The following is a 12500-nucleotide window of genomic DNA, read 5'->3' as shown; positions in this document are numbered from 1 at the left end:
CCAAGGGCCGCTATTGGTCAGTGAAATACTTATTGTGCACTGTGCTCTCTCAGTCAATCTTCTAGCCACTCCCCAACAATGCGTGCTCTGACTCATGTTTCATTCCTTTCGGGTTGATGAGAGAGTGACAATTGCTACCCTTTCTTCATTCAGAAGAATAGAAGAATTGTTGGATATTTGCATTTGAATTTTATTTTTCTTTAGAATACTGGAATATTCGTGTAGAAATTGGTTTCTAATCAACATGGCTGTAAAGGATTTTTTTCGACATGGATGCGCTCGGTGGTATGGTCTTTTCCGACCGCAGTGGCAAGTATTAATTTTCATTTCGTGCTACTTTCCCTTTGCCATCTCTCAAATCCGTTACTCCATCCCTGAAGAGCTGACCAAAGGCTCGCTCATCGGTAATGTGGCACAAGATCTCGGGCTCGATTTGAAAAGGCTTCGTTTGGGTCGAGCGCGTATTGTGACCGGAGACAGCACCCAGTACGCAGAACTTAAAACAGACAAAGGGATTCTAGTCGTGAGTGAGAGAATAGACCGAGAGCAGCTTTGCGGCGACACCACACCATGCAGTTTCAGCTTCGAGATCATTCTAGAGAATCCAATGGAGCTGCACCAGATTACTGTCGAAATCATTGATGTTAACGATAATTCTCCGGTGTTCGAAAAAAAACATATTAGGTTTGAAATAAGCGAATCTGCGGCTATTGGCTCAAGTTTTGCATTAGAAAGGGCGTATGATCCTGATGTGGAACTAAATTCTTTACAAAATTATATTCTCACGCGAAATGATTATTTTGTTCTTAAACAGAATTCAAATCCGGACGGCAGCAGATATGTTGAGATGGTCCTTGATAAAGCGTTAGACAGAGAAAGGCAGCCTTTTCTGTCTCTGAAACTGATGGCTGTAGATGGCGGAAATCCGCAAAGATCTGGCTCTGTTAATATAGACGTTACAGTGTTAGATGCCAATGACAACGCACCCGTATTTAATCAGACGGTTTATAAAGCATCTGTCATGGAAAATGCCCAGAAAGGTACTCTTCTAATTACCGTAAATGCTACAGACGCGGACAGTGGTACAAATGGGCAAATACTTTATTCGTTTTCTGATATAAAAGAACAATTTAAAGACATGTTTAACATTGATGGCGTCACTGGAGAAGTAACTGTTTTAGGTGATGTTGATTTTGAGAAAGATAAGCGGTTTGAAATAAGAGTTAAGGCTAAAGACCAGGGCGGTTTGACTAGTACTAGCAAACTTATAATTGAAGTAAATGACATAAATGACAATGCACCTGCAATAAACGTAATGTCTCTCTCTAGCCCTGTATCAGAAGATTCTCCCCCAAGTACTACTGTTGCTATAATTTATGTCAAAGACCTGGACTCGGGAAGGAATGGCCAGGTCGCATGCTCTATTGATAAAAATATTCCATTCAGTATCAAATCATCGCTCTCAAATTATTATAATTTGATCACCGATTCCTTTCTTGACCGTGAAACGCAGTCAGAATATAATATAACCATCATTGCGACAGATTCTGGTTCGCCTGCGCTGACGAGCTCAACTACGCTACGCCTTAAAGTTTCTGACGTCAATGATAATGCGCCAGTTTTCGAACAAAAGAGTTATTCTGCATATGTCCCTGAAAATAACCCTCAAGGTTTTTCCATATGCAGTGTGACAGCGAGAGATTTGGACTGGAATCAGAACTCCAGGGTTTCATACTTTTTAGAAGATGCACATTTTGGGGGAACGCCGATTTCTTCCTACGTCTCGATAAACTCAGAAAATGGACTGTTACACGCAGTGCGTTCATTTGACTATGAGCAAATTAAACAGGTAGATTTCGTTGTAAAAGCGCAAGATGGAGGCTCACCTCCTCTCAGCAGCAATGTGAGTGTGAAAATAATCATTCAGGACCAGAATGACAACGCGCCTCAGGTTCTGTACCCGGTTCAGTCTGGTGGTTCTGTGGTGGCTGAAATAGTGCCTCGTTCGGCAGATGTGGGTTATCTGGTCACTAAAGTGGTCGCTGTTGATGTGGACTCTGGACAGAATGCCTGGCTCTCGTATAAACTGCAGAAAGCCACGGACAGGGCGTTGTTTGAAGTGGGCTTACAAAATGGAGAAATAAGAACTGTACGCCAAGTAACAGATAAAGATGCTGTGAAACAAAGACTCACTGTTGTAGTGGAGGACAACGGGCAGCCCTCTCGTTCAGCTACAGTCAATGTTAACGTGGTGGTGGCGGACAGCTTCCCTGAAGTGATCTCGGAGTTCACTGACTTTACGCACGACAAGGAATACAACGACAACCTGACTTTTTATTTAGTCTTGGCTTTGGCTGTAGTTTCGTTTCTTTTCATCGTGTCTATCATTGCCATACTATCGGTGAAATGCTACAGATGGAGACGCGAGCGTATGTTTTACAAATCAGGAGCAAATCTTCCAGTTATTCCGTATTATCCGCCCCTTTACGCAGACGTAGGAGGCACAGGAACTTTACAGCACGTGTACAATTATGATGTTTGCAGAACAACTGACTCCAGAAAGAGTGACTTGAAATATGTCAGACCTTGCAGTGAGAGCATAATTAGTCTGGACACCACTGGAACACAGACACTCACGCATGCGCAGAGAGAGAAGCTGAGCTTTGATGATCCTGTTGACCAGGTAAGAATAGAAATTTAGTTAATTTGGGAAGCAAAATATATTTTTATCATAATTTTTTGGTGCTGGTGTGCGCAAGAACTGTCTACATGATTGTTCTTCCATAGTTTCGAAATATACTCTCTGTTTCATACACACCCTAAACATTTCTTGTTTTAAATGCATTTACAAATACTTGCTGATATCATAGTAAGACTGTAGTTTTCATGGGTACATCGTTGCTCTAGTTTTATGAGGAAAAACTACTAAGCGGAGAATTCACGATTTATTCTCTTTTAATGTCAGAGGGTTTACTTTGATTGTCTGTTTGTCGTTTTAACTTAAGCTTTAAAGGTTAAGATTTTAGTGCCTGGTTTTGTTCCTCAGTACTTCTCTTGACTTCAAAGAAAATCATGTTTTAATCTGCTTTTTTGCAATATATAATTTATCAATGAAAATGTGAATTTATGTTTTATATATATAAACATACACATACAGTACATTATATATTATATAATTTAAAGTATTTCGCGCGTCACGTATTTATCGTCGCCCTATTGGACTTTTCAGTGGTTTATCATCTTTAAAAATAATTTACATATTTGTATCTATTTTCCTTTTTTATTTTTACATGTTTTACCAACAACCTGTGTGTAGTTAAATCATTAAATATATTTAGGGCTCTTTTATCTGTGCTTGTCAGGTAAAAGATTTCAGCACTCATGTTAGCGTCGCTGGCCATGGTCCTGAATGCAGTCCTGAGTTCTTCTGCAGACTGTTATTCATAATCCCTATTTGACAGAGCATCTCTTAGAGTTTCTCTACTTTATTGGTGTTTTGTTTTTACATAGGTAGTCTACATGTAATTATTTTTCGTTTTAGATATTTTATTGTGCCAAAGCTGCACAATTGCAATTCTTTATACAGTCGTATAATTTAAACTATATATTTATCTATTTGAATATATTTGTAGTTCATCTGACTGGACTCGTAGTGCCGCTGTTGGTCAGCGTATCACAATTTAAAGAGCAGATCTGCAGCAGTTCCACCCCACATCATCTTCATAATATAAGACGGACGAAAGCTGCACATACAGTCTGAAGAGGACAGAGAACAGTGACCATAAAATAGGCATTTTTGTTTAGTTTTTTTTTTTTGCGAAAATAATCGATTTCTTTTCTTCCTTTGGTGGGTGGATGTACGTATTTTTTCTCTTTGACTGCATCAGTGGATTTAAAGGATTTTCCTCTCATTTCGTAGATATGTCGGACCGAACAATGGCGCGGCAAGTACTGCTGTTTATTTGGTTTCTCTCTCTCAGTTCAGCTCTCGGGCAGGTCAGTTACTCCATTCCTGAGGAAATGGCGAAAGGCTCTTTAGTCGGTAACATAGCGCAGGATTTGGGTTTAGATGTAAAGAGACTAAAATCTGGCAAAGCCCGAATTTATACAGGAGACAGCGGTGAATACATCGAGCTGAATAAAGACAGAGGAGTCCTCCTTATCAAAGAGAGAATAGACCGAGAGACGCTATGCGGGCAGACAACGCCTTGCGCACTACATCTACAGATTACTTTGGAAAATCCTATGGAGTTTTATAGTGTTACAGTTGAAATTGTAGACGTTAATGATAATCCACCAATGTTCTCTGTAAAAGAAACAACATTTGATATTAGCGAATTGTCTCCAACTGGATCTAAATTTGTTTTGGAAACAGCTGCAGATGACGACGTTGGTATAAATACTGTACAGGGCTATTTATTGCATCCCTCTGACCATTTTGTATTAAAAACACAAGATATGCCGGATGGTTCAAAAAATGTGGAATTGATTTTACAAAAACCCCTCGACCGTGAGAAACAAGAACATATTTCACTTGTACTTACTGCTGTGGACGGAGGAGACCCACAGATGTCTGGCACAATGACGATTATAATCACTGTTGAGGACGCAAATGATAACGCGCCAGTTTGCTTTTTGCCCGTTTATAAAACCAGCGTTGCAGAAAATTCACCAAAAGGTACGATTTTAACTACTGTTAAAGCGTCTGATGCTGACCAAGGACAAAATGGTAGAGTTGAATATTATATCACAAAATCTTCCGGAGGCACAAGTAATCTATTTGAAATAGACAGAAATGAGGGAGTGTTAAGGTTATCTGGCGATATCGACTATGAACGTGTTAAGCATTATCAAATTGACGTTCAAGCGAGAGACCCTGGTCGTCACTCTGACACTTGCAAATTGATTGTTGATGTAATCGATGTTAATGATAACAAGCCAGTTATTAATATAATGTCAAAACCAAACGCTCTTTCCGAAGACTCAAAAGCAGGCACTGTAGTGACTATGTTGAATTCCCAAGACCCGGATTCTGGAGAGAATGGAAAAGTCCAGTGCTATATTAATGATAATGTTCCTTTCAAATTGAAGTCAACAACAAATAATTTCTTTAGCTTAGTAACAGATGGTGATTTAGATCGAGAGAGAGAGTCTGAATTTAACATCAGCGTGACGTGCGCTGACGAGGGCATTCCCTCTCTCTCCAGCAGCATCTCTCTATCTTTACAGATATCAGATGTTAATGATAACGCACCTGTCTTTGAGAAAAGTTCTTATGAGGCCTTTGTTCTAGAAAACAACACACCGGGTCTTTCCATCTTCACAGTCAGCGCCAGAGATGCAGATTTTAACCAGAATGCCCGCGTGTCTTACATACTGGAGGACTCCTCTGTTAACGGAGCGCCCGTCTCCTCGTTAGTGTCCATCAGTGCTGATAGTGGAATCATACACGCAGTGGGATCTTTTGATTACGAGCAGATCAAAGATTTCCAGTTCCGCGTAAAAGCGCAAGATGGAGGCTCACCTCCTCTCAGCAGCAATGTGAGCGTGAAAATTATAATTCAGGACCAGAATGACAACGCGCCTCAGGTTTTGTACCCGGTCCAGTCCGGTGGTTCTGTGGTGGCTGAAATAGTGCCTCGTTCAGCAGATGTGGGTTATCTGGTCACTAAAGTGGTCGCTGTTGATGTTGACTCTGGACAGAATGCCTGGCTCTCATATAAACTGCAGAAAGCCACGGACAGGGCATTGTTTGAAGTGGGCTTACAGAATGGAGAAATAAGAACTGTACGTCAAGTGACAGATAAAGATGCTGTGAAACAAAGACTCACTGTTGTAGTGGAGGACAACGGGCAGCCCTCTCGTTCAGCTACAGTCAATGTTAACGTGGCGGTGGCGGACAGCTTCCCTGAAGTGCTCTCGGAGTTTACTGACTTTACGCACGACAAGGAATACAACGACAATCTGACTTTTTATCTAGTTTTGGCTTTGGCTGTAGTTTCGTTTCTCTTTATCGTGTCTATCATCGCCATTCTGTCCGTCAAATGCTACAGATGGAGACGTGAGCGGATGTTTTACAAATCTGGAGCAAATCTTCCAGTTATTCCGTATTATCCGCCCCTTTACGCAGACGTAGGAGGCACAGGAACTTTACAGCACGTGTACAATTATGATGTTTGCAGAACCACTGACTCCAGAAAGAGTGATCTGAAATATGCCAGACCTTGCAGTGAGAGCATCATCAGTCTAGATACCAGTGGAAAACAGACGCTCACGCATGCGCAGAGAGAAAAACTGAGCTTTGAGGATATCGATAAACAGGTAAGAATGGACATTTTTGTGAAATTGGGTAAGCGACTGATTTTTGTTATTTTTTATCATTTAAGTCTGATGCTGGTATGCGCAAGAATTAGTAAGACCGTTTCGTGGTTACATCGTTGCTTGTATATGTGTGTATATATAAATTCTAAATAAGTTTTAATTTATCATAATACTAACTTTATTTTAGCCTTTAAAAGTAAAATTAAAAACGGTGTCAACAGAGATACACAATATGACAATAATAACGCAAATTACAAAATGCCATATAAACAATAAAGTTAAAAAATACAAATAAATTAGGACAGAAAAAGAATGATTAAAAAACTGTTCAAAATGAAGATCCAACCATGAAAATACATAGCAAATAAAACCTCATGCATCACCTCTCATCCACATGCTACCGTAAAAAAGTAGATTTTAAGGGAGAATTAAAAAATATTCAAGGATTCTGAATTTCAAGGATTCTGCATTCTCTTCTTAATATCTAAAAGTGTTAAAGATCGTTTTCTGGACCGTATTTACTTGTTCTAACTTTACTGTGATCGCCACGGTGCTTTGGAAAAAACGCACAGAAGTTCTGGAATTCAGTCACTGATGTTTAAATTAAATATACACGGTGTGGCTGCAAACATGTGTTTGTGGTTTTAATGATACAAAAATATAAATAATTAGTCCACAAGATAAATGCTGTAAATACAATTTAAATCAAGGGAGACGTAAATATATAGATTTTGTGGTCGCGGATTGTCTAAAATGCGGTCTCTCGCTTTTAAGTGCGTGCAGCTAAACATTTTTCTCCAGCGGGCCGGTTATTGAGAGACTCTGTTTTCGTAACAATAGTGCATAGTTTTAAATTAAGTTACATTTCTTGTGGTTTCGTTTCTCAGTCTCTTGGCTTTAAAGCAAATCGTGTATTAGTTTATCAATTAAAATGTGTAATAATGTGTAATACGTTTTATCGAATTTGAAGACATCCGTTTTAGCACCTGATAAATAATCTAAAGCATTTCGCGCGCCACTATTGTTGATTTTAAAATATTTATTTGTTTATTAACTTTAAAAATAAATTACATATTTCTATGTATTTATTTCTATTATTTACATGTTTTGTTACCCACGAGTTGTATGGTAATCTTCCTTTAATATGTTTGTGGCTTTTTCATCTGTGCTTGTCAGGTAAAAAATGTCAGCACTTTTGTTTGGGTCGCTGACCATGGTCCTGAATGCAGCCATGAGTGCTTATGGAAACAAACTGATTTTGATTATCTTAATGTATAAAAAGTATCTCTAGGTGATCTTTTACTTTACTGTATGTTTACATAAACTCATGCAGTTATTTTGTTTTTAGATCTTGTTTCTAGACTTTTATTGTCTGAAGCTACACTATTGCAATTCTTTACCACAGTGGTGTACATTAAACTATAAGTGGATCTATTTGAATATATTTGTAGTTCATCTGACTGGACTCATAGTGCCGCTGTTGGTCAGCGTATCAAATTTAAAAAAGCTGATCTGCAGCATTTCCACCCCCATCATCCCCATAATATAAGACAGAAGAAAGCTGAGCATTCAGTCTGAACAGAACAGAGAATAGATACCATAAAAATAAGCATTTTTGCTTTAGGTTTTGCGATAAGAAAAACTGTCTTTAATTCCTTGCGTGGATGTAAATTCTCGTTGACTGATATCCAGTGGATTTTAAGGATTTTCCTCTCATCTCGTAGAAATGTCGGACCGAACAATGGCGCGGCAAGTACTGCTGTTTATTTGGTTTCTTTCTCTCAGTTCAGCTCTCGGGCAGGTCAGTTACTCCATTCCTGAGGAAATGTCGAAAGGCTCTTTAGTCGGTAACATAGCGCAGGATCTGGGTTTAGATTTAAAGAGGCTGAAATCTGGCAAAGCCCGAATTTATACAGGAGACAGCGCTGAATACATCGAGCTGAATAAAGACAGAGGAGTCCTCCTTATCAAAGAGAGAATAGACCGAGAGACGCTATGCGGACAGACAACGCCTTGCGCACTACATTTACAGATTATTCTGGAAAATCCAATGGATTTTTATAGCATTACTGTTGAGATAATAGATGTGAACGACAATGCTCCCAGTTTTGAAAAAGGTAGGATTAATTTTAGGATCAGTGAATCTGCTATTTTGGGGTCTAAATTTATATTAGAGCCTGCTATTGATTCTGATGTTGGAATCAACAACATTCAAAGCTATACACTTAATCCGTCTGACAATTTTAACCTTAAATATAAAAATCAGCCTGGACACGGGCAAAATGTTGAAATGGTTTTGCAAAAGCCGTTAGACCGTGAGAAACAGCAGGATGTAATATTAGTGCTTACTGCTAATGATGGCGGAGATCCTCAATTGTCTGGGAGTATAGAGATTCACATTACTGTTTTAGATGTAAACGACAACGCTCCTATTTTCACGCAATCTGTGTATAAAGCGACTGTGACAGAAAATGCTCTTAAAGACACTATTATGTCAGTAGTAAGCGCAACTGATCCCGACGAGGGTATAAATGGTAAAATAGAGTATTCCATAGTAAACATGCAAGATAATGTGCGACACTTATTCGACATAAATAAAGGCAGTGGTCAAGTTTCTGTGGTCGGTATAATAGACTTTGAAAAAGCTCGCAACTACGAGATTCGTGTCCAAGCGAGTGATCACGGTGGTCTGACTGATTCTTGTAAGATCATTGTGGACGTACTTGACGTAAATGATAATAAACCATTAATAGACATCGTCTCCAAAACAAGCATGATAGCTGAAAATTCTCCGTCCGACACGGTTGTTACAATGATTAATGTCCAGGATGCTGATTCAGGAGAAAATGGCAAAGTTCATTGCTATATCAATGAAAATATTCCATTTTCTCTGAAATTGTCAAAAACAAATTTCTTTAGTTTAGTAACCGACAGTGATTTAGATCGCGAGAGAGAGTCTCATTATAATATAAGTGTGACTTGCGCTGACGAGGGCGTGCCTTCTCTATCCAGCAGCGTCACTCTCTCTTTACAGATATCAGATGTGAATGATAACGCACCTGTTTTTGAGAAAAGCTCTTATGAGGCCTTTATTCAAGAAAACAACTCACCGGGTCTTTCCATCTTCACAGTCCGAGCCATAGACGCAGATTTTAACCAGAATGCTCGCGTGTCTTATATACTGGAGGACTCCTCTGTTAACGGTGTCCCCGTCTCCTCGTTAGTGTCCGTCAGTGCTGATAGTGGAGTCATACACGCAGTGCGATCTTTTGATTACGAGCAGATCAAAGATTTTCAGTTCCGCGTAAAAGCGCAAGATGGAGGTTCCCCTCCTTTCAGCAGCAATGTGAGCGTGAAAATAATAATTCAGGACCAGAATGACAACGCGCCTCAGGTTCTGTATCCGGTCCAGTCTGGGGGTTTTGTGGTGGCTGAAATAGTGCCTCGTTCGGCAGATGTGGGTTATCTGGTCACTAAAGTGGTAGCTGTTGATGTGGACTCTGGACAGAATGCCTGGCTCTCATACAAACTGCAGAAAGCCACAGACAGGGCTCTATTTGAAGTGGGCTTACAGAATGGAGAAATAAGAACTGTACGTCAAGTGACAGATAAAGATGTTGTGAAACAAAGACTCACTGTTGTAGTGGAAGACAACGGGCAGCCCTCTCGTTCAGCTACAGTCAATGTTAACGTGGCGGTAGCGGACAGCTTCCCTGAAGTGATCTCGGAGTTCACCGACTTTACGCACGGCAAGGAATACAACGACAACCTGACTTTTTATCTAGTCTTGGCTCTGGCTGTAGTTTCGTTTCTCTTTATCGTGTCTATTATTGCCATTCTGTCCGTCAAATGCTACAGATGGAGACGTGAGCGGATGTTTTACAAATCTGGAGCAAATCTTCCAGTTATTCCGTATTATCCGCCCCTTTACGCAGACGTAGGGGGCACAGGAACTTTACAGCACGTGTACAATTACGATGTTTGCAGAACCACTGACTCCAGACAAAGTGATCTGAAATATGCCAGACCTTGCAGTGAGAGCATCATCAGTCTAGACACCAGTGGAAAACAGACACTCACCCATGTGCAGAGAGAAAAACTGAGCTTTGGGGATATTGATGACCAGGTAAGAATGGACATTTTAGTGAAATTGGGTAATGCGTCTAATATTTTTTAATAATTGAAGTCTGATGCTGGTTTGCGCAAGAATTTTCGACTGGATTGTGCTCTTATGGTTGGAAAAATTACATTCCATATTTCGTAGATCAAACTTTTTTTGCTGTAATTACAGTTAACTTGTAGTGAGACCGTTTCATGGTTACACCGTTGCTCTAGTTTCTTTATAATATAATATATATATAAGAACGACTAAAAATAGAAGTTTTGATTTATCATAATAATAACTTTATTTTGTATAACGCCTTTTAAAGTAAACGCGCTTTACATAAGCAAAATAACATGAGCTGTCAACAGAGATACACAATATGAGAATAATAATGCAAATTACAAAATGCAATATAAACAATAAAGTTAAAAAATAAAAATAAATTAGAACAGAAAAAGAATAATTAAAAACAGTTTAAAATGAAGATCCGATAATATAGCCACGAAAATACATCGCAAATAAAACTTCATGGATCACCTCTCACCCAAATGCTACAAAAGTATAGGTTTTAAGGGAGGATTTAAAAATGTTCAGGGAATCTGCATTTCAGAGATTCTGCATTTATTCACTTTCCTAATATCTAAGAGTGTTGAAAAACGTTTTCTGGACCTTATTAATTAGTTCTTACTTTACTGTGATCGCCACGGTGCTTTGGAAAGAACGCACCGAAGTTCCGTAATTCAGTCCCTGATTTTTAAATAAACATTTTTCTCCAGCCTATTGAGAGACCCTGTTTTCGTGCCAGTAGTGCCTAATTTTAAATTAAGTTAGGTTTCTAGATTTCTTATGATTTCGTTTTCCGTCATTCCCTTGGCTTTAAAGCAAATCGTGTATTAGTTTATCAATAAAAATGTGAATTCATTATTAATTAATAGGTTTTATTGAATTTGAAGACATCAGATTATTTATCAAGTACTACAACGGATGCATTTCGCTCGCCACTATTTTTGGTTTTAAAATATAAAGTTGTTTATTAACTTTAAGAAGAAATAACATATTTCTATTTATTTATTTATATTATTTAAATGTTTTGTTACCCACGATTTGCATAGTTATCTTCCTTTAATATGTTTGTGGCTCTTTCATTTGTGCTTGTCAGGTAAAACATTTCAGCACTTTTGTTAGCGTCGCTAGCCATGGTCCTGAATGCAGCCTGGGGCTTAAGGAAACAAACTGTTATTTATTATCTTTATTTATAAAAAGTATCTCTACGTGATATTTTGCTTTACTGTATTTTGCATAAACTCATGAAGTTATTTTGTTTTTAGATCTTGTTTCTAGACTTTTATTGTCTGAAGCTACACTATTGTAATTCTTTTCCACAGTGATATACCTTAAACTATAAGTGGATCTATTTGAATATATCTGTAGTTCATCTGACTGGACTCATAGTGCCGCTGTTAGTCAGCGTATCAAATTTTAAAAAGCTGATCTGCAGCATTTCCACCCCCATCATCCCCATAATATAAGACAGAAGAAAGCTGAGCATTCAGTCTGAACAGAACAGAGAATAGATACCATAAAAATAAGCATTTTTGCTTTAGGTTTTGCGATAAGAAAAACTGTCTTTAATTCCTTGGGTGGATGTATCTCGTTGACTGATATCCAGTGGATTTTAAGGATTTTCCTCTCATCTCGTAGAAATGTCGGACCGAACAATGGCAAGTGTCCAAGCGAGTGATCACGGTGGTCTGACTGATTCTTGTAAGATCATTGTGGACGTACTTGACGTAAATGATAATAAACCATTAATAGACATCGTCTCCAAAACAAGCATGATAGCTGAAAATTCTCCGTCCGACACGGTTGTTACAATGATTAATGTCCAGGATGCTGATTCAGGAGAAAATGGCAAAGTTCATTGCTATATCAATGAAAATATTCCATTTTCTCTGAAATTGATAAAAACAAATTTCTTTAGTTTAGTAACCGACCGTGATTTAGATCGCGAGAGAGAGTCTCAGTATAATAGAATTGTGACGTGCGCTGATGAGGGCGTGCCTTCTCTATCCAG

At 38.7% G+C, this 12500-nt stretch overlaps 1 protein-coding gene across 15 annotated transcripts in view; it reads left to right on the top strand.

Annotated features, from left to right (window-relative positions):
- LOC135760957 (protocadherin gamma-A11-like) overlaps positions 1-12500 on the top strand; it is a 162067-nt gene that overhangs the window by 83843 nt on the left and 65724 nt on the right. Inside the window, exon 1 of one of the 15 annotated variants that reach the window (XM_073812134.1) lies at positions 99-2683. The exons of 12 other annotated variants lie outside the window; for them this stretch is intronic. In XM_073812134.1, coding sequence (XP_073668235.1) covers positions 245-2683 — 2439 coding nt within the window. In that variant the 5' untranslated portion in view covers positions 99-244. Of the gene's footprint in view, positions 1-98; positions 2684-3737; positions 6322-7812; positions 10448-12500 lie in introns of those variants that run through there. 2 more of the 15 variants (XM_073812132.1, XM_065275076.2) reach the window with 2 other exon arrangements.

The sequence above is a fragment of the Paramisgurnus dabryanus genome, chromosome 16 (genome assembly GCF_030506205.2).
Source record: "Paramisgurnus dabryanus chromosome 16, PD_genome_1.1, whole genome shotgun sequence".
In the NCBI taxonomy this organism is placed as follows: domain Eukaryota; kingdom Metazoa; phylum Chordata; class Actinopteri; order Cypriniformes; family Cobitidae; genus Paramisgurnus; species Paramisgurnus dabryanus.
The sequence above is the reverse complement of the archived record's forward strand: the minus strand, read 5'-3'. Positions and strand labels throughout refer to the sequence as shown.